Here is a 23,734-nt window from a genome sequence, read left to right as displayed (position 1 = left end):
CAAATATGAATAATTATTTATGGCAGCCGGCTGCACGCATAACAAATACAAATACAAATACAGATAGAAGAATGCGTAGGCAGTTAATGCCGAGGCAGACAACAGAAACAGCTCGAGACGAGCTGAGATATTATATTATATGTTATTATCCTGCAGACTTAAAATAGAAAATGAACATCAGGCGCACCATTTGGCATATTTCCAGGCCGCGTGCTTCGACGTCGATTAATTGTCGAGGCTTTTTCCGAGGCTCGAACACGAAAGTGTTGCTGCTCTGCATTTAAATTGCAGATGATTATTTAAATTTCGCATACAATTTACATAATGAAGGTCGCCTTCTAAACTCACTCACTCCATTTTAGCTGCTGCTCAAATTAATCAAACAAATTGCTCGGCAATGGACAGTGAGAAATACGAGCATGTAGATTCCAACTACGTATTGGGATGGAGGGAAGGAGGAGGAAGGAAAGCAGCACTCACAACTACTCCATAGAAGTCCAAAGCAGTCAGAAGGCAGTAGCATCTAGTGGCCTCTATCTCTAGCTATCAAATGTAATTTGCAAAAATATTTACTTTCAATAGAGAAAGCCGAAAGGTCTTTCTTCCTTCACTATGCATAGTTTGTGCATAGCTCAGCTAAGCTCAGCTGAACTCAACTCAACTCAGCCTAAGTAGATCAACTCCGCTTTTGCCAACTAAGTCACAAAGCTATTCCTTAAAACACTTTCGCTGTAGTTTCAACGATTGGTAGCTATGCTGAATACTTGAATCAGTTTTGAATGTGATTTTAACGAAATAATAAAAGTTCATATTTAAATCTCAATATGAGTTAAAGTATACTACTAAATGTTTCAAAAGTCAGCAGTTTTGTATTTTGATGTACTTTAATGAAACTCCATAAATCATCATTTTCCAGAGATAAAGTTAAAGTTCTTCTTTACTTATTTATATTACACAAGTATTTCAAAATTCAGCAGTTTCTAGAGTTACTTATTTATACTCAAGTTCAACTCTTTAATTTATCAGTTTCCCTAACGTTTCTTTTTTTGATGCTTGCGCTCAAAAGTAGGCAATGAAAATTTTTGATCCCTTTTTAACACTTTTGAAACGAATTTTTCGATAAAAGCAATTTTGTTATTACATTTGCTCTGCGCAATTTCGCTTTGTGGAACATCTAATAGTAATAATTGTAAGCGCAGCAGCACACATGCGATTGCCCATCGACATTAGCATTGCAAATTCCATCAGTTTTCAATCAGTTTTCCTCTCCGATTTTCGATAGGCATTCATTCGCTTTTTGGCGGAATGAGCACAGCTGCTTTTGATATGGCAATTAGCTTAATTCGATTAAAATGCGCTGTGTCTGTGTGTGTGTGTGTGTGTGTGTGTGTGTGTGTGTGTGTGTGTGTGTGTGTGTGTGTGTGCTTGTTGCGGGTCATAGAAGTGTTGGAAAATATAAATTTAAATTGCGAGCGCAAACAGTTAAATGAGGAGTTGTCGTCGTTGTCGTTGTTCACGTTGTTGTTATTGTTGGGACATCAGTTATTGTTGTTATTTGCCGCTTTTAAATATATTATTCATGGGCTTTGTGGCCGCATTGTATTATATCGCTAATATTATGTAATACAGCGAATAATGTGAATGCAATGAATGCAAATATCAATTTACTTTTAGCATATTAATTGAATTTTTGTATTTGTCGTGTTGTCTATTTGGGCAGCATCTAAGGCCCCCTCTTCTCCCCCCCCCTTACCCCCCCCCCCCCCCGCATTTCGTTGCTTTCGTTACTGTGTGCGTTTGCGCGGTAATTGAAATATTTATTTTTCATCTCAATTGCAATAATAAAACCGCACAGGACATTGCTGAACTCGCGTTAGCCGCCAGGCAAATTGCCAGTCGCTTTCCCCCAACTCTCTCTCTCTCTCTCCGTGTCTTTCACATTTCCCCCCGCGTGCGACGCACACACATAACAAACATGCTCAACATGTTCAAATGCCAGTGGCAAGCACACAAATAAACACACTCACACACACACAGCACAGCACAAAGGTAATTGTCAGTTGTTGTATCTTCTGTCTCTCGCATTCACATTTTGTCAATTTGTCCCGCCGTCTGTTTGCCAATTTGCCAAAGTTTTGCGTTAATTATGAGCCAAAATCAACGCGCTGCAAAAGTCCCTTTGTTGCCAGCCAAAGTGCGTCAATGTGTGTGTGACTGTATGTGTGTATGTGACTGTATATGTGCTGCTTTTTGTACATTTGTTTTCGATTAGCTGCAAGCGGTAAAGTCAACAAATCAATGCAACTCAAACAATTCAAATGCGTCGAAAGGGGCTACATCAAGGGTACCAACGGGGGGAGGTAACTATCCTCCCCCTCCCCACCCCATCGAAAGAGGCAGCAGATGCAACTGCATTGTAAGCATAAACTTAGAGTGTAGCTAACGCAACAACAATAATACTATGATTCGCGTTTTGGCCCCAGGAGCGTTGCCGACAATTGCAATTAGCGTGCAAATCGAAAATGTTGCAATTAATTATAAATCGCTCAAGAAATGTTTTGCATGTCAAATAAGTAAATAACACTGATGAAGGCTGTAAGTGAAGCCAAAATGTAAAGCGAGAGTACGAAAGATCAAATGAGCGTATAGAATATTAAATGATAACCATCGAGAACGTTCTGCATATTTGAAGAAACAGTTGAGAACCCAAAAACATCTATAAAAAATTAATAATAACATTACTAAATAAATAAAAAATATTAAATAGAAAAAATAAATAAGCAAGGAAGTAAGGAAATACGGAAATAAAAAAAATTAAGAAAATAAACAAACAAAAAAATTAAGAAATAAAGAAATAGTGAAATAAATAATAAAATAGAAAAGATAAACAAATAATATAATAAATAACTAAGTAGACCCAGGCATAAAATTATTAAATAAATAGAAAATACTTATACTTACACTTAGAATACTAATATTTAATTCAATATTGTAGAAGACAAAGTTCTGCAATCAGTTTAATATTTACTTAATTGCAAATAAATACCTAACATGTATTTTTATACCCGTTACTTAGAGGTTAAAAGGGTATTCTATTTTCTGGGGCCTGCAGGAAATGTATGCAACACGCAGAGTAATCTCTGTTAGCTGATTTGGTTGGCAATTCGGTATATTTAGTATTCATGGTATATTTTAAATGTTGTACTACATCAATAAACCGAATATAACCTTATTAATTTGGTACATTTTAAGATTACAGCACAGTTTTACTCTTATTCAATATGGGTGGTAAGTATTTCCCAGTCTAGCATCCTTATTTATCATTTAAAGATTAAAAGCAAATAAAAATAATCACAAGCAAATTAAATTTGTTAACACATCTTTTCAATCAATAAAATATTTCAATCATTTTCCGCATCTGTTATGATTTCACTGCATTTTAGTTAAATTATTTAAGAGCATTTTAATCTCTTTTACCATTAATCATATCTTGCACAATTCTTCTACTGATTTTAACAGTTGATTGTTAGATTTCCAAGTAATCGTTTCTAGATGACTCTGATACTCGTAAATATTTTGTCATGCATAAAGATAAACGTATTTTCATCGTTGCAATTAAATTTGTCGCAAAGCCAGCGACTGTGAAACTGTGTGTTGTGTGTATCACAGTTTTTAAAGTCCTCGTAGAGCAATTCGAGTGATTTCCCCAGTTGGTGCTTAAGTCTTAAGAGGCACAAAAGCCGCACATAAATATACAGGAATACACAACGCACTGACTACACTCGTATACTTGTAGTACAAGAGCATAGGAGCATACGAGTGTGCGAGTATAAAAATGTCATCAAAAGCATTTAAAAATTGCAAACACGAGATGGGCGCATAATTCAATTTTATTCCAAACCAAGTCATAAGTAGGCTAAGACCTCACTCCCACTCACCCAGCCCCAAATCCATCCCTTATCTACCCTTGTGCTGGGGTTGCTCTAGAAATGCAACTCGGATATCAAGTCAGAGACAGTTAGCGAAATACTCCCGTATTCCATGTGGGAGATTTGCGTTGAGAACGATTATGACGATTAGATTATTACGCATTCTTGACGATTTATGCGATTACGAGGAATAAAAATAAAAGCCACAAATAGGAGGGAAAAATGCATTCTCAAGGGGACCAGCAACAGCAGCAACAGCAACAACAGCAACTGCGACTCAAGTGATGCGAAGGGAATGGGGTTGAAAATGCTCAAATTGTTATTGTTGCTGGTGGCATTCGAGGCAACATCAAAGCGATGAGCTCAGCTGCCACAGTTTCAGTTTTACGAGTTGTATAACCCGCAACAGAGAAAAAACGAACGAATGAACCACAAATAAAATGAAAAGCGGAAAAAGATGTACCAAGTATGGCCAGAAAAATGCCCGAGTCATAGGATATTAAAAAATGCCAAACGCTGAGGCAACCGGCAAATCATCTACGGAATTGTCATCAAATTGAATGCTTCGTCTTTTTGGCTAAGCTGCAACGCGTGGCTGACTCTCATTTTCTTTTTATTATCCGTCTTTTATGGCATCCAAATGGTTGCAAACGACAACGTTTTAAAGCCACCCCGTAAAAACCCCTTTTACGAAAATCAATCGCAGTCGGGTCAGCAACCAAACTGAATGGGGTCAAATTTTTGCTGAGCTCTCATAATTAGCACAGATAATAAATTGGTTGCTTCTTAGAAAGTCGAACACTTTCTCACCGCAAAAAAGTGTCGTCAGCAAAATGTGGCAAAAATTATAATCGATAATTATAAAATTGTAACAATGAAACAAGCAAGTAAATTGCTTAAATTGTATAAAATGAATTAAAGATTTAATATTTGTTTTCTTCTTCGAAATTCATTTGATTCTATTCATTTGAGGTAGTCGCTGGGGTCATTCGCCCAAAAATTAAATGATTTGACTTGCAGAAAGTCTCATATTTCAGCACATCATTCATGCAAATTATTCATTCAATGCAAATCGAATCAATTCAAATGAAATCAAATCGTTTTGGCAATTGACTTGTTTGGCTTCTGTTTCAGCTCGGTCGAGCATCTACTTAAAATTTGACTTGACTTCACTTCGATTCTTGACATTCTGGGTTCATTTTCGCCGCCTCAAACTTGGCTTTGTCTGCACAGCAAGAAAAAAACTCCTTTGGCATTCCTTTGGCCGCTTTGTGACGCGACAGCTGTTGACCTCAGCCTCCTCTTCTCCCACACTTCCACTCAGAACACTTTGTGGTCTTTTGTTATTGCGTATTTAAATTACTGAAATTGTACACGTTCACATTATATTGCTCTGGGCGTGTTAATAAATCGAGTGACTCTCATGTGGCGATAATTATATGCCATTGATTGCTTAATTACAATGCATATGGATTGCCATCTCCCACCCACACACATACACACACACACACATACTTTATCAGTTAAAGCAGAAAGAACTGCCGACTCTCGACTCTTGGGTATTCAGATGGCAACCAGAGAGCAGGCTGACACTTTGCATGTATTTCGTTTTAATTTAATTTCAGTCGTCTTTTTTGCTTTCATGTTGCATGTTGCATGCTGCACACGCTGCACGCTGCACTCGCCAAAGGACACACTTAGCACTCTCGCCAAGCTCTCGGCAGGACAACTCGCATACTGCTTGCTGCTGCCTGCTACAGCCACCCGCTTAAGTGTCATTTGCGGCATGTGCAACAACTTGAATTATGTACATGAGCCCAACGACGACAGTCTGATAACTGAGTGCTGCACGCTAACCGCAGCCACAGCAAGTGGAAGAGAGAGAGAGGAAGCGAGAGAGTCTCATCAGCATCGCCAAAAGTGCCACAAAGTAGGCGACCTTCAACAATTAATATGAAAACTTGGTAAATCACAGAGAGGCAAAACTTTAAATTGCCATCGCATACAAATCGAAACGAAAATAAGAAAAACACATTAAGTGTAGATTGTGTCAGGCAAAGAACATTTTAAACAAATTTAGTAGTATGATAATGCTTAATAAAAATCTTTAAATTGCCAAAGCATTTAAATCGAAATGAATTTATTAAAAATATGGTATTTAATGAAAATTATACTATACTATAACATATATGCAAGACGAAATGTATCAGAATGTTTGTTACAGATAAAAACAATAAAAATTGCAAGTTAAATTTAATTAAAAGAAAGAAAACTTCACTCGACTATACCTGACTACATAATTTATATTATGTATATAAATTCAAAATATATCATAGAGTGAAAAATATACCATATTGAACTATGAACTAAAATATACAAATCGAAATGGAATATTTGCAGCAAAATGTTACAGAAATAAAAATAATAATAGTTTATAACAAGTTAATAACAATTTAAACAAGTAAGAGAGCTACATTCGACTGTGGGATACCTGCCAACCATTTTGTATAAAATACTGAGAACTATATTTAGTATATAAATACGCTACCACACACAGAATGCAAAATGTACCAAATTGTCAGCGAAAACAATAATGACCCGACACTTTATTCACATTTTGTCAAATAACTTTATTGCTTAAGATTTTATTCTGTTAGGCAAAAAATAGAAGACAAACTTGACCTGCGCTATTCGATGGGTATAGTTATCTACTATATATAGATATACACATTTTGAAACTGACTGTCCGACACAATTCGATCTATAGATCACAGTACAACATTAACATTACATTATCGCGATTGCAATCATTTTATTTATATGTATATTTAATTATCGAGTAACTGAATGATGTTCGCTACAATAATTTAAGTAACAATCACTAAAAGATAAAAATCGAATCCCAGATACTATATAATTAAACACACTCATTTATATTGTATAAGCTGCAATATTTTTGTATAAATATCGTAAGCAATCCCAAGATGAAATCAGTTATAAATATACAAAGTTCTACAAGTGTTATTTGTCTTCCAAAGTACTGATTCTGCTACTAGGAGTCGCAAGTGGATGGAACTATCGGCTAGAACTCGAAAATGAAGAAATATTTACCACATGCAAAGAACAATCAGCAAACTTCAAGGATATGACAGACTTGTTCGATTTTTCGCAAGTAACGCTACAAGAGATTGGTGATAAAGTACAAGTATCAGGAAATGCTACGTCTAAATGGAATTATGATCCAACCGATCATCTTGAAGTAATTTATTATGAATTTTATTTTGCTTATGATGTAAAGCAAACTCTGTCAATACTTTACAGGCTTCAGTAACGGTGTTGTATTTTTATCGTCGAGAATGGGTGAATACCTTGATAAGCATGGTATTTAAAGACTTCTGTAATGTCATTTATGATGAAAAACAGGAAGTTTACAGGATTTGGTCCAAGTATAGGAAGGATAAATGTCTTTTAAATGGTGTAAGTTCTCATAAATAAACCCTAATTTAAATGAATTTAAAGTTAATTTCCATTTCTATAGACAAAATTTATTTATGAAACATTTACAGTAGATATGATGCTTAAGGTACCAATGATTGGTCCTGAAGGACGACATAAGGTGATAATCATGGTAAAAGCTATTGATATAAATCAAATGGTGCGCAATCCAATCTTTTGCACCGAAATTATAGGTGAGGTAATTAGAGTTTAATTGTATGTGGCAGAAAATAAAATTAAATAAATAATAGCTGGGAATCAAGCTGGTTTGTAATACGAGTACAACAAGAACGCAAAAACTATAAAATCCCATATAAAAGTATTTCTTAAATAAAATAAAAATATTCTTAAATAATAAATAAATTCAACAATTTGTATCCGATCGCAAATTTTCAGCAGTTATCAAGACTATAGTTATTATTATATTTACCAAAAATCTAACGATTTTCGTGTTTTTGTACCCGCTGCCCATAAGGTAGAAGGAAATGTATGTAATAGGTAGGAAGGCGGCATTTTCGACCCTATAAAGTATATATGTTCTTGATCAGCGTCAACAGCCGAGACGATCTTGCCATGTCCGTCTGTCCGTCCGTTCGTATGAACACCTAGATCTCAGAGACTATAAGAGATAGAGCTATAATTGTTTTCGACAGCATTTGTTATGTTTGCACGCAGATCAAGTTTGTTTCAAATTTTTTCCACGCCCACTTCCGCCCCCGCAAATTAAAAAAAATCGAATACCAAGCGTAATTTTAAAGCTAGAGCTGGTGTATACAATAATAACTATAGAATTTATGATTCCTGAAAATTTTATTGCGATCAGATAAAAATTCTGGAAGGTATTAAAGAAATACTTTTGTATGTCCAAAAACGCCTACTTACTAGGGGTCTTAGTTGCTTTGGCCGACAATCTGGTACATTGTGCCGTCTATGGTATATTTTGAATGTGGTTCTATATTGCTTTACAAAATATACCATTTGGTATATTTTTAGTATTTGTGTAGTATTTTCGGTATATTTTTAAAATAACACCGCAATATTTTGCTTTTATTCAAAATGGTAGCGGGTATCTCACAACTAGCTTGTTTATTCGTATTTTATCGATTTGCAAGGGCGAAAGTGGGCGTGGCAAACTAAAACTAACTTGATCTATGTGCAAAAATAACAAGTAATTTAGAAAAATGATATCTTCATCTATTTTAGTCTCTGAGTTCTAGGTGTTTATTCGGACGAACAGCAGACAGACGGACAGAGGGCTATATCATCTCGGCTGTTGACGCTGATAAAGAAGATTGGAGAAGAAGATTGCAAAGTTATAATATAAATAACTTTCAGAATGTCATTAAGTTAGCTGTGAACCAAAAACAAGTTTGTCATACAATAAAAAACAACTTATGAAAATTTAGGGGTTTAGTAAAAAATAGTTTAAAGATATGTAAGATAACAATATTCATTCCATAAATTCATATTAAAGGTACTGTATGTAATTATAGCATGATTTGAATGTTTCAGTATACTACTTAAGTCATAAATGGGCCATAAAAATGATAAGGTCATAGGGCGGTGGCTCTATTGCATAAAGCGTAAACATATAACGCATATTTGAGCACATTTGTCTATTTGTCTGACATATTGCTAACCGCATCCCTGCACTGTCAAGAATGCGCCTAAAAGTATGCTTCACGCATTTCAATGCAAAGTGCAAAGAGGCGCACCTACACACACCTACACCAAACAGTCGCTAGCTGCATCTAATGTATGCACATAAAGATATATTTGCACAGTTTCGCATTTCAATTTCGCAGTGTGTGCACACGCATATCCTGTGTCCATGCATCTATCGATAACTGAATCAGCAGCACTCGAAGCGTTCTCCATGTCATTCTCATCATTCCACACTGCACTGCCGATGATGATTATGATGATGTTTATGATGATGATGATGATGACTATAGCGTTGCGCTAAAGCTCTGACTGCATATTTGGTGCCATTTGGCCAGCAGCTAAACATTTACAAAATTTAATTAGGCAAACAGCGCGATGCTCACTAAATAACCCATACAAGCATGAACAAGTACACACACGCACAGTCACGCACTCACACACATACGAGCATGCAGTGGCATTGGAATGACAGCCATTTTGAGTTCAGTCAACAGGCAGGTGCTTCGTCATTTGGTTTCGTTCGATGGCTGTTCAATAATTTCATGCCCTATTCGATGGCATCTCGTTCAATCATCCCATTGACTTTTCGACACATACTGCACACACACACACACACCGACACATCAAGTTATCCTCACACATAGAGACATACTCATTTTGCATATTTGGTTTATTAAATAATTACGCTCTAATTGCCAAAGGTTCTGCGGTTTGCCAGTCAGCAGCTGCAACATCAACAACAACCACACACACTCATACACACACACTCTTACACTCATCGTACGTTCGTACACTTCAAAATAATGTCAGCTGATGAGAAATGAGGTTTACTCTAGTCCCGCTCATCGTTTCGATAAGTGGCAGCTCTGCTTGCATCAAGCGACCACGTTGCAACAACGAGCACTAAAGCAACTCTCTCTCTCTTTCTCTGATTTGGCAGCAACCAATCAACTTGATTGAGTGAACCAAAAAAAAAAAAATACGTGGAAACAAACAACAAAAAATTACGTCCACGACTGTTACTGCACCAAAAAAAAAACAGTAAAATTCTACTAAAACGAACAAAGAATTTGAAAATTGCATTTATTTAGAGTCAAAATGCAAGGGGTACAAGAAGGGAGAAGAAAAATCGTAGAAAATGCAGCATGAAATCAGAATTTTTATTTGTCATGAACTGTTCCACTAATTTAATAAGAAAAGTAAAAATAATATAAATAAGAAAAAATCCAATATTATCTTTGCTTTTCCAACTTTAAATTCTTTTATGGAATACATTTTTCTAAAAAATTAAAGCAGCTTATAGCTTTTATCATCCAAAAATATTGCAACTGAGAAACTGTCAAGGTTTCTACACTAATGTAGATCGAAATTATTATGAGTATTGAGAAAAAAATCAAAAAAATGATAGAAACTTTTCTAAAAATTGAAAGTGAAACAATCATTCTTTAAATCGGGAATCAACCTCAATTATTTATGTACAGCGGATTTTTTTTAGGTTTATAGAATTGGTTTTTTTTTTCTTCAATTCTAATGGAATACATTTTTCCACAAACTTAAATTGAAACCTCAACCAGCGAAATGCTAGAATCATTCTATTAATATAATATTGAACCTAGAGCATTAATGTAAAGCGAATTTTGTAAAGAGTATCGAGAATTTATTTTTTTACTTTCTTACTTCAAATCTACGAGTATTAACATAAACATATGTTGAATCCTTGAGCATTGTAAAACTATCAACATCTAAAACAATGTCACCCAAAAACTTTGCATGTAATAAACAAATGAAAATAACACCAAAAAACATTGCAATTGCGCACTAAAAATATCATTGTCTCGCTATTACAATAAAACTTAACGTGCCGACACGACAACTCTTCTTGCCGTCAGCATTCGCTTTGCACATTTCAATTTGTATAAAATTTGATCGTTTCATTTGCACATACGAACATACACGTGAAAAGTTTTCAACCAATCAATTAAATTGTGCTATATCACGCCATGTGCAAATGTGAACACAAAAAATAAACGCAAAAAAATAAGTAACAACAGTACAAAAAGAAAAAAAAAAAATTAAGCAAAAAAAATATTAAAAATAATAGAGCTTGCATCAACATTGAAAAGCGGCAACCTTTGTGGATTTTACAAACGTACATTGACTGTTTTCACATCAAAAGGAAAACATTTGGGGGTCTCAATATGAATAGAATCGAATATTTATTCATCTGCTCTACCGTGTGAGCATTCCTATCTTTTGTTTTGTTTTATTTATTACGACTGCGAAAAAACATACTGCGCATTCCTCGCTGTCCAACAAAGTTCTTATGTTTCGAAAAAATTAAAAATAAAAATAGATGTTGTAAGTAAGTCTGTGTTGGCACTTAAATAGAGCAAAAAGCATTGAACACAGCGTTGAAATGGAAAATTTGAATTCATTCATTCTTAAATTGAACAGCAAATTTATCCACGCGTATTTATTGAGCATTTATTAATTATGATGCGTTCTCTATTGATATGAAAACACTATGAATTCATTAACAAATTGCTGTGTGTATTCATTAGCTCTATTTAATATTATATTTAAAAACAATAGTCGACCAATAATGAATTCATTTCGCATGTGAAATCAATATTAGCCAATATTCACTGTAGTCAACAGCATCAAGCTGTCCCTTACAATGGTCTCGTCCTCCTCCTCCTCCTCCTCTGTCTCCATCCCTGGGCAGTTACGTGGCCATAATTAAATGTCGACATGCAACGCTGTTGCAAAGTCAGGTCTACACAGCAACAGCAGCAGCAGCTGTGATTTTGGATGTGAGTGAAGGTAGTTAACAGGGTGAGTAAGAGAGAGTGAGTGTGTGTGTGTTTGGTCTTTTTGGCGCCTCTGCACGTAATGATGTAATAAAATCATTTCACACCTCATGAAATGCCGGAAATTTCCGTTGAAATTCGATTGAACTTCCGCTGGCAACGAGACTGCAGCAACGGGACTGCGGCCCTTTGGACCGTCGACTAGGCACGAGTCTCTGGGCCATTGGGCCTTTGGCTACAGCTTTGGCTTTGGCTTTGGCTTTCGGATGATGCATGTACGTGGCGTGTATATCATTATTGTATATCGCACATACACACTCTGTGTGTATACATATACATATGTATCAACTGCATGGCAACTCAACAGCACGCACACCAACACACACACTCCATCCTCTCTTCTTCTTTCTGCGCCACTCACATGCTGACGTTTTAATTTTATTCGAAGCTAGAGCTGAACTACGAAAAATCCTTGACTTGAAATTGATTGAAATGATATTGCAAAGGCGTGTTGGCAATGGCCAAAGCGTGCGTGGGCGATCGGCTTTTCCGCTGTCATTGCTGTTGCTGTTGCTGTTGTTGCTGTTGTTGCTTTCGTCGTATCGTAAAAACACAGGAAATCATTTCGTCATTCCATAAATTGTTATGTCGTAAATCTTTGCAATCAAATGCCCGCACACAGACACACGTACACACTACACTGCCTGCAAAATGAACGGCCCAAGCATAACACACACACAACACAAGTCAGCTAGGGCCAACATCAGTCGCTTTGTCTGGTCCACCAGGAGCCAAAAGACTGGAGCTGCCTGCCATCATCGTGTGTTGTGTGTCGTGTCCTTGAGGCCTTCATTCTTTTGTGAACAAATTGTTGCCATGACTGCGGCTCAAGTTCATTGTATCTCACAGCTCGGCTGTGATTTGGCCAACTAGCTCACAAAACTGAGGCTGGCTGAAATGCCATTTAACCCATACGCAATTAATAGGAGTATAATTTAGGACAGTCAATAAATAAAGGCAAACACATGGAGAATTGCAAACGAATATTCAAAATGAGAAAGATAGAGTATGCAAAATGGTAAATCCGTTTTATTTTAAAGTTAACGCAGAACAGCGTCAAATGATTTATGATTACATTAATAATTAATTGACCACATATATTACCCTCACCCACCAAATATCTTTATTAAAAATTCATAAATTATGAATTCAATATTGGCATTTAGAATCATCATGCAGATCTGCTTCTTTAATGATTAAAATAACTACTATTTTTATGAAAATAATATACTTCTTAACTTTAAAGTATATTCAGTATATCTAAATACTAAAAAGAAAATACTAAGTGGTATAACAAATTATAATAATTAATAAAAATTATTGTAGATCTGCTTCAAAGGTGCAAATTCTAATTTTAATAATATATTTGTATATCTCAAAGTCGATTCAGTATAACTATATACTAAAAATAAGACACTAGATGAGTTGCTTGCTAAGAAAGGCGGTTTTCGTCTTGGCTTCTAAGGGTTAAAGTGCAAACATTTTTGGAACAATAAACTAAACGTAGTGTAGTCAACCTTAGCAGGACAGGTGTCAACAGGCGCTCTTCCCAGTTGAAGCTGGTTTGGCATGTGAAGCACGTGCAGCCTAACCTCAAAATGTGGCATGAGGCATGAGGCATGTGGCAGCAAAGGCGGTGCCAAGTCAAAGCCGGATGCTGCAGCCAAGTAAACAGAAAACGACAAAACGGATGTGTAGTTCATAAATTTCGTCAACTCGCCATAATAACAAACTTCAAGTCGAAGCAATACACACACGTACACACACATACACACACAAGCCCACACACATGCCTATATATGTACATTGACTGGCAGCTGAAAGAAAAAATTGACTTGTCGCATGCCCATAGATTACACAACATATCATTTTGGATGAGGGCCAAAATGAAACGAAGGATCTTGCTGTTAGGTGTGAAGCCAACAGCATAAAGAACAGCAGGAGCAACAAAAAAAAAACAAGAAGAAGAAGAAAATCGATGCTTCAGACAGGCTGCCAAAGTCCGTTCAAAAAAGTGAGCCAAGGGCCAAGTCAAGTCGACTCAGAGTCAAGTCATCTAGTGGCAAAATCATAAATATCGACAAGGCGATGTGAAGATTTTGCCTCCTCCTTGGCAGGTGAATTTGTCACGGCCTGTCCAGCAGCCAAGTTCACATCGCAGGCCACATCCATGTCCTGATGTTGCCTGGCCATTAGTCAAAAGTGTGACGAACGAGGCGCCGCAACAAGGCAAACAACAAGGCCAGACATCGGGTTTCACTCAAGGGTTTCCATCGAAATCGAGCAAGGGGAAATGGATTGGGTTGGACGTGGGTTTTGGGTTGGGAAACGACTTTGCTGCTGTCTGGGCCATTAGTTGGTCTACAATTTATTGACCTTTTTGTACAATTTTCAATATAACGGAACTATTAAGCAGTTAAATGATAAATTATGCGCAGCAATAAGCAGCGCCAACGTCCAACCGTGAAAGCTTTTATGATGACGCACTTCCGCACTTTGATTCTCTCCCTTTCCCCCCTAAAAAAAAAAAAAAAACCCCAACTTGTGTCTGTCGCAGTCGTTGTCTCCACATCTGTCTCTCTTCTGTTCATTCTGTCTCTGTCTCTGTCTGTCAAATAGAGGCTCGTCCCTCTGGTCAACCAAGCACATTGGCGCTGCGGGGCGTGCGCTTCAATTGCGACTTTTATGGCACATCAATCGTGCTCCCGTCCACATCCTGGACTGCCGGACGACTTCGGGACGATTCGTGGACGTCTCGCCCCGGCACAGGCCGTTAACTTTTATTGATTTCAATGGCCGGGATTTGCACAGTGATTGCCCAGGCTGACCAACCGAGCAGCCAACCAAGCAACCATCGACTCAGCCATCCAGATAGACACCCAGTAAGGCAACCAGCTCATAAAGTGCCCTCAACGCCTTTGACTTAACAATTCGCTTTGTCTTTTGCCGCACTATCGAAAGCGAATAACAGAGAGGACGAGAGAGTGGAACGGGTTTAGCCCCAGTGGCGGGGATCATTAAGTCAAGCACGACCCATAAATAAAACACACACACACTTTCGCATAGCAATTGAAAGTTTTAGCGCTTTAAGGCTTGATTCAACTCAGGTGTCCGGTTTTGGGAAGATTTCTAGGATATATTTTATGTAGTGCTGGAGAATGCCATAATTATAATAAAATAGAAGCATTGCAAAACGCCATTAAATGAAATAAGCTTAAATGAATATTAAAGGATAAATAACTATTTCGGTGGGAAATTCGATATCAATGGAAATAATTTACAATGGCTTTTATAGCGCATTCAGTTGACCTTTAATAAATTATTTTCATGGTTGTGAAAAGGGTTGGATGCTAGAGCAAATTAAATATCGTTGAGCCATAATTCTAACATTGGAATTCCAACATTAAATGCAAGCTTAAAGAAAAAGACACACAATAAAAGCCATCACATAATATTTATTTCTCGAATAGAAAATCAAACTGACAAACTGACTTTTTACATTACTCACAGTATAAAGCAGAGATTGCGAAGAGATTAATTTATTTATAAGCTGGGGATGAACAAAAACAAATACTTGTAGAGTCATTGCGAATCATGGATAAACATTTTATAGTTATGAGATTAGAACAAGGATTCGAAACAGCAGCCTGCAATTTGCCATTGTCTGGCAGTTAAGTCGTCTTTCACTCGTACTTTCTCTCTTTTCCCACTTTCTCCGCACTCTCATCCTTGTGTCCTACTTGTGTGATAAGAGCAGAGGTTTTCCAAGAAGCATCCTGCAGTGGTTTTAAAACGTATAAACATTATTGCGGGTGTGCTCTATACTGTTCTGTTCTCAGCTCAACTCTGAGCTCTGAGCTCTCTGAGCTGATGCTGTTCACTGAATGGTGAAGCAAATGTGAATGGGAATCTGGCAGAGTGAAGAGAGGGAGTGGGGAACCGTTACCCCTGGGCTCTAAGTGTTGCCTGAATGCAATGGAACTCGAATGGTGGCCGACTAATGCGGCAGCTTAGTGCCAGCTGCCTCCTACTCCGCTGTACTTCACTCCTTTCCTCTCTCCTTAGCCAAGAGCATGTTCATGTCTCTGCGTGTAATTAACATGGCATTCAAAGCCAAATCTCTGTTAGATTTTCCACATGTGGTTTGCTTCCTTCTGCATCTCGGAGAGTGTCGAGTGTTGAAAATGTCTTGAATGCTTCAACATTTTCAACAGCTACAATTTCAACACCTAAGAATTTTCGACTGTTTTTCCTATTTTTTTCGAGTTGAGTTGATTTGTTTAGGCGCGTGCCTCATCCACCATGCAACATGTCAATTAGTTGACTGTTACAACAAAATGGCAGCAAGCTGCCAAATTTAATTTGTGCAACACCTTTAGTCTGCCCCCTCAATACTTCCGAGAAAACTGAAGCTATTCTTCAGCCCCTCGAACATCTCGAGTTGCTTCGGCTTGTTGAATGGATTCAAAGCATTTTCATGTCACAGAAACGAAGCGAAAACTTTTCAACATGTGTTGGCAGCTCTCCCGGCTGGACGAAACCAAAAAGAAGTAAAAACGAGCAAAGCAAGTAGGAAAAAATCGTGAAAAACTCGTCCGAAAGTTGTAGGAAAGCAGCAGCAGCGAGAGGAGCAGTCAGGGAAAGCGGTAAAAGAAGAAAAAGGTGCCAAGTGGCAAGTGGCAGGTAATAATCTATGCATGTATGGCTGACTTTGTGTGAGTGTGTGAGTGTGAGTAAGAGTGTAGCCAACACTTGGCAGCACTTTACATTTATTGTGGCAGTCGTCTGTGTGTGTTTGTGTTGAGGGGGTAAGCTCAAGGCACAGCCAAGGGGCAACAACTAGACGGAGGGGAGAGGAAGGGACAGTGCATTCGAAAGTGCCTGTCATGGCTGGCGAAACCCAAAGCTAACTGTGCAAACAGTTGGGCGACATGGCCACAAGTTCTAAGCTGTCTTAGTTGCTTATTATGCAGCAACCCTTCCTCGTCCCCGTCCCCGTCCCTGTCCCTGTCCGCTCTTAGCCTTCTTTCGCCTTTCGTTGGCCCACAAGCAATTCCTGTCAAGTCATTGCCAGCCAGCTTCGGTGCCGTGCGGAAATGAGCAGCTGTCTTGCGCTGTGACTTCTCCATCGGCTCCCCTGACTGCCCCCCATCTCCGCTCTTTCCCTCTCACACACGACCATTCAGGCTTAAGCTTTGTAAGTGCCACGCCCACAACTTTTGCGCCCACACGCTCTGTTGCCTTTGGGGGCCACTTGTGCTAAGTAGTCGCTGCAGTAGAGTGCAATGAAATTTTAGCTGTAGTCGAGCTCAACGAGTAGCATAGCTACTAAGTCAAATTCGCACACAGACACACGCACACACTTACACATACACACATGTACACACATGCACATAACAGCAGCAGCAACAGCAGCTGCAGCTATGGCAGTCATTTTTTATCATCATTTCCGTAACTCGTTGACAAACGGAAGCGCCGAGCCGTTCAGGCAATGGCAACTGAAAGAAACCAACAACTAAACACACATACAGACACACACATACACTCTCATACTCCACACTCACACGCTCAAGAGACGCCACACGGAAATGACCGAAATGGCAGCCCATCCTCACCATCCCCCTCCCCATCTCCATTCCCATTCCCATTTCCATTGCTTATAACATGTATTTCACTACACACATACAACTACTACGACTACACTTCTGCACTTGGAACTACTTTTCCATTTTCCATGTAAGCAACGTGTGAAGCACCCTTCAGCCAAGCGGGTTAGAGTTATCCTTCTGGCTCCTGCTCAAAAGAAGCCTATAGCTAAACTGTGAGGTGCCACAAAAGTGATAAAATAAAGTGCGATAAAAACTGCAAAAACGTCTCGCTTATGATGATACAAGTACTTGTTTTTCATCTAAGAGGAAAAGTTTAAGCCACACACAACAACTCTCTCAAATGCATTGAAAGCGTGTTCAACTTGCCAGGCAAACTTTAGAGAAAAAATAAATATATTTTTTACTATTTACAATATTTGCTATTTGGTGTATGAATATTAAATTTTCAATTAACAGTGAACGCAATGAAAATATTTATATTTATATTTATTACTATTATTATTATTATTAAAGGGTTGGGAAGTCAAGAATATTCATATTCAATATTATTATTATAATAATAATAGTACACCAATTAACGCAGTTAAGTAAAATATTCAATGAGAACGAACAGGATCATTAGTTGCATTGGCTTTAAGCTTTAAAGACAAATTTTGAATTTTTGTAGACATTTGAAGAAAAACCTCTCATTTAAAGTGAGATATAAACTATATTTAAAATTGATATATGTATTTATAAAATAATTTATATTATTTATATTTTATCATATACTTTAAGTTTAGCTATTCCTTATTATATTTTCTCATTGATAGTTAACTTGAAAGTTAACTTGTAATTAAATTGAAGCAGATTATTTATTAATTTTTGAAACTGTCTAAATTTTATATTAACTCATTTATAGTTAACTTGCAATTAAATTAAAGCAGCTTATGCAATCATTTTTGAAACTGTCTAAATTTTACTTCAATTTAAAATACACATCTTTACTGACATATACTCAATTTTTCAAAGCTATCTTAAACAAAGTTTTATGCAACTTTATAACCTTTAAAGCAACACTATTTTCTCTCAGCTCTTTAAAGCCAGCTCTACAAAAACATTTGCTTTGCAGCCTTGATCATTCCATTAATCAAATTTGTCCGCGCACTTTGCCTTCACTTTTATTTACATTAACTTCACAAGTTCCCATTCAATGGCAATTTTTTCTTTGCGCTAGTTCTTCAATATCATTCGTATCAGTTGAAGCTACTCATACCAAAGGAAATGGTTAATTTTCTTTCCCGTTTCGTTTCATTTTTTCCATTTTTTATATTTTTTGTATTGATTCCTTGTTGAATTCACTTGCTGCCTTTAGTCGGTATCCTGCTTGCTCCTCCCTTTTGTTCCCCCACCGTTCCCTTTCGCTATGTGTGTGTCCTTAGAGTCATTTCACACATTTATACAGCTACTTTCTGCCCATCCGTTTTTGCTATCAACAACATTTTCCCATCTCCCCTCTTTGCACCAAGTGCTGGCTGCTTTTCTGCCTTCAAGTCTGTGCCCCTTTGATACACATATAGTATCCCCCCTCTGGCCCAGTCGATGTCTGGCATCGGCATTCACGATTTTTTCGCATTGACAGCAAAATTCGAAATATATTTGCCCAGCATTTGCCGCCTGCCACGCTTTACACCACAAGTAGAAGGAGAAGGATATGGCTTTCAACAGTCTCATGCTCGCACTCTCTCACTCTATCATCTCTCTACCATCTCACTCTTTCGCTCAAGTGTTGTCCTGGTGGCTGTTTGCTTTACAGCTTGGCACGTTGTGAGGCTCTTGGAATGTTTTTACTGCTGAATGGGTAATTTAGTATTTGGCAATTAGCTTTTGCTTTCGGCCCAGTTAGCCACTAGTCCACTTGTCCACAATGCTCTCGTCCGTGTTGCATAGTGTTCACTTTTTTCCATAGTTTTCTCTCTCTTCGTTTCTCCTCTCTCTCTCTCTCTCTCTCTGTGTGCAATCGCTCCAGCTCGGCTCGTTTGTTTGTTTATCTGTTAAATTATGCAGTCGTCTATTAAGTGGATAAGATTTATGTTGACCCACCAGCAACAACAGCAACAACAGCAAACAACAACAAACAACAGCAGTAAGCAGCAAGCAGCAGTTGAAAGCAGTTTTGGATTTCCATTTGCTGCCACTTTTTTTTGTTGGGCCATATAAATTGAACTTTTCGCTAGTCCTTCGCCTCGTTTCTCTTCATCATCTCCCCTTTCAAAAATAGTTATCATTGTCATTTGATATATGTGCGAGTGGCTTGGCCATGGCTAGTTTTGATTCCCATATCGAAATGGGTTTTTGCCACTTTTGTTGGCCATTTGTAATTATTTTCCATGTCGCTGCGGCCCCTCCGGCTGCCCTTTGCTGTCATTTCATTTTGTTTGCGCTTCATTAAATATTATTGAAATGCTGCAATTAATTGCGTAATTGTTATTTTATGTCACCGCAACAACAACGACAACGACGAGCATGAACAACAACAACAATATTGAGTTGGTGTAACACTTTAAGCACTTGACACAACAACAATCATTTGGTCCTGTGGCCAGCGGCACTTTTCTGGAGCTCCTGCGGCCAATTGGTGTTGAACAAATTTGCACATTAAATTAAACACAAATAACTCGTAAATTGTTTTATGTAAAATGCAACTATGCAATTAGCTGCCAAATCAACAAGCCCGCAAATTAACAACAGCACAACAGCCATGCAAAATAATAATAAAAATAGTCGTAAATACAACATTAAAAATGTGTCTTCAATATGATTTTATAGGCATAACAAATTCATCGAGTATACTTTGGAATTGAGATATGGTTAATCAACAAATAAACTTTGCAAAGTTTCTCTCCATAAATTTGTCATGAAATTCTAGAATGATGTACAAATTTCTTACATATCAACTACACAAAAAACACGTATACGACTCGTCAACTGACTACAAACTACTAATAAAAATAATCGACATTTAATATGACTTTATATGATTTTATAGGCATAACAAATTCATTAAGAATATAGCAACAAATAAATATAGCAAAGTTTCCCTTCATCAATTTGTCATACAATTCTGGATTGAAATACAATTCACTTGCATATCAACTACACAAAAAACACGTATACGACGCTTCAACCTACTCCAAACTAATAACAAAACTAGTCGATATTAAGAGATTCTCAATATGATTAGTGTGGAATTTATTGATATGGATAATCAATAAATAAACTCTGCAAAGTATCGCATAATGAATTTTCCATAAAATTCTAGAATGAAGTACAATTCACTTGCATATCAACTACACAAAAAACACGTAGACGACGCGTCAACCAACTGCATAAAAATGGCATCAAGTTTTTTTTATTTTTGTTGCAGTCAGAGCGACGTTGAACGATTGACTGACATTTCGCTTAGCGAACCTCAGCACATTCACAATCGCAATCGCAATTCCACATTTCACTTGACTCATTTCACACGAAATTAGTTCAAATATATGTACGTAAGTAAGTGGCTGGTAATATATACGAAAACACTAAAAAAAAGAGAACAAAATGTGGCTCATTGCATTGCCGGCACAGTAAATCAAAGGCAGCAGCAGGCGAAAGCTTGAAGAAGGTGGCGCCAGCCTTGGGCTGTGCCATTTGTCAAAAGTCAACAAGAGCGTTGACAACTGACTGAAGGCGATGGTCACCCACACACTCTCCCCCCCTCGTTCAGTGTGGGATCGGTCAGTAGCAAAACGATTTAATTTCATTATTAAACAATGGGCGACAAAGTGGCAGCAGATTTCATTTATGACCAAGCCAACAGCCCTCAGCCGACAGCCGACAGCCGTCAGCTGAGCCAACACGCGATGTCCACAGTGTAACAAACAGTTCTTTAGCTACGTCACATGTGGAAGGCGGCATGGGGCAAAACATTTTTGATGTAAAACGGCACGCAAAAGTTATGATGTTGATGCATTGCCCAGGAATCAGGTAATTAAACAATATGACAGAAATATTGCAGCACTTGCACAGGCGGCCACTTGACCCTAGACTTGCTTGATTGATGGCTGGACATTCGCTGCCGTGTAGCATCATCATCATCGTCATCGTCATCCTCACATTTGGGGGAAGAGTGCAAATAATTAACAAATTTTACAATCTAATTGCGATGTTTAATGCACTCGCATAATTCACAACCAAAAATGAAGTCACGCCCCTGATTTATGCGACAGCATTTGAGAATGGCTCGCGGCTTAAGCCGTTTATATAATTTATTGGCAACGCTTTCGACCAGCCCAAAAATCACCTTCCACCTGGCCATGTTTGTACTTCCGGGGTTCCTCGTTGAGCCGTAACATAAATAATAATCCAAATAAATGTGCCAAGCGAGCGAGCGCGGCGAAGGTGAAGGTGGCTTGTGGGGATGCCACGATGCCAGGATGCCTTTTTAGCCAGGCGTTAATTGACAGTAATTTTATTAGGTAAATGAAGCCGCACAAGGCCGGTAGATGGCGCCAGATTTAACAACACCGTAAATATTTAACAAATTATTCGCTTTTAATGAGCTGGAAAAGTGCAAATCACTGGCGGCTTTTCTGGTTTCCCATTTGTCGCTTTTACTCATCCCTCTTCCACTCTCCATCCTCCCCTTTCACACACTCATCCACGCTGCTCTCGTTTTTTTTTTTGTTTTTTGCACTTTTAAATGAAAGGGAAAAATTCAATAATTAAAAGGCGGTTTGCTGAACAACATCCAATTAACCCAGAAAGGCTTTACCTGATCCATAAAGGATCTGTGCATTTAATATCAATTTTAATTCAAATATCACCGTTATCCGACTGTATTGTGCGCGACAGACACAAATAAATGCCAGTCCATAATACTTATATAGAAGTTATTAAAATGCAATAAGCTTCAATTGCATTATTTGTTTCGAATGGTGGCTTTACATAATTTAAATGTGACTGACACATATTAAATGCAGTCTACTAAATAACACTTCAGAACTTTACATTGCATTTTTACGGCTTTTATATAACTTGAATTAAATTGTCGAGTGTTTTTTATGTCGTAATAAAAGCAAAAAAGCATCAGAATAAAAATCTAGTGCATATAAAGATACCCAATTTAAAATATAAATTTTGTTATTACTTTTTATGCCTAACATCTCACTTTTAAATTTCTTTTAGGAACTATTTCTGATAACATTATCTATTATCATTCTGTAACATTCTGAATTACAATATTGATTTTAATGCTAAATATTTTTAAATTCTCTTAGGCATCATTTCTGTTAACAATGTCTGTTCTGTAACATTCTGCTAATATATAATTATGTTATTATCTCTTTTCAAATGCATTTTACTCTTAACTCTTTCTGATCTGATATTGATATTTAGAATAAAATTTCTGCATTTGATTAAGCTTCGTTTTTTCTTCTTTTAACTACACTTTGCTAACATCAGCTATAACTTTTATTTGAATGTTATTTAATATAATAACTCTTTCTACTTTAATGATTAACAATCAGAATTATAATATTGATTTAAATGTCAAACATTTATACATTTCGCTAACATAATCTGTTAACATTCTGTAACATTTTCCTAACATGTGCTGTTACAGTTATGTTATTATTACTTTTCTTATACACTTTACTCTCAATTCTTGGTGAATGTTTTCCTCAAAAATTGGATCGCAATATGGATTTCTATCTGCTAATTTTTAGAATGCAGTTTCGTCATTCGTTTAAGCATCATTTCCCTTTCTGTTAACTATATTCTGCTAACAGCAGCTGTAACTGTTACTTTTACTATTATTGCCACTGCCTATGAAGTGCTCACGCTCTTTCCACACTTAACTCTTTCGACTACGCTGCCAACTTCAGAGCTTGTTCTGCTGCAGCAGTTAGAATTCATAGATTTGGAATTTCACTGTCTGTGGATTGTGTTCGAGTGCTTTGCTGTCTGCCTAGCTATGCTTGCAATGACCCAAAAAACAACAGCTCTCTGTGTCCCAGTGTCCTGTGTGCTGTGTTAGATGGTTGGCAAGAACTTGGACTGCCATTTACAATTGTTGTCAGACATTTTCATGCGAGCTCATAACATTTTATGCACCAAATAAATTTGCATGTTGCACTTTTGAATA

General features: G+C 37.3%; 1 protein-coding gene and 1 long non-coding RNA gene across 3 annotated transcripts in view; one reads left to right on the top strand and one right to left on the bottom strand.

Annotated features, from left to right (window-relative positions):
- Window positions 1–23,734, bottom strand: part of LOC117565067 (uncharacterized) — an 85,135-nt gene that overhangs the window by 21,364 nt on the left and 40,037 nt on the right. The window lies entirely within an intron of this gene.
- LOC127565247 (uncharacterized) lies at window positions 6,943–7,729 on the top strand. Its single transcript, XM_052002904.1, has 3 exons — window positions 6,943–7,188; window positions 7,251–7,406; window positions 7,468–7,729. The coding sequence occupies exons 1-3, from the start codon at window positions 7,075–7,077 to the stop codon at window positions 7,636–7,638; spliced, it is 441 nt and encodes a 146-aa protein (XP_051858864.1). The 5' UTR covers window positions 6,943–7,074; the 3' UTR covers window positions 7,639–7,729.

Source organism: Drosophila albomicans, chromosome 2L (genome assembly GCF_009650485.2).
Source record: "Drosophila albomicans strain 15112-1751.03 chromosome 2L, ASM965048v2, whole genome shotgun sequence".
Taxonomy (NCBI): domain Eukaryota; kingdom Metazoa; phylum Arthropoda; class Insecta; order Diptera; family Drosophilidae; genus Drosophila; species Drosophila albomicans.
This window is presented reverse-complemented; position numbering and strand designations above follow the sequence as displayed.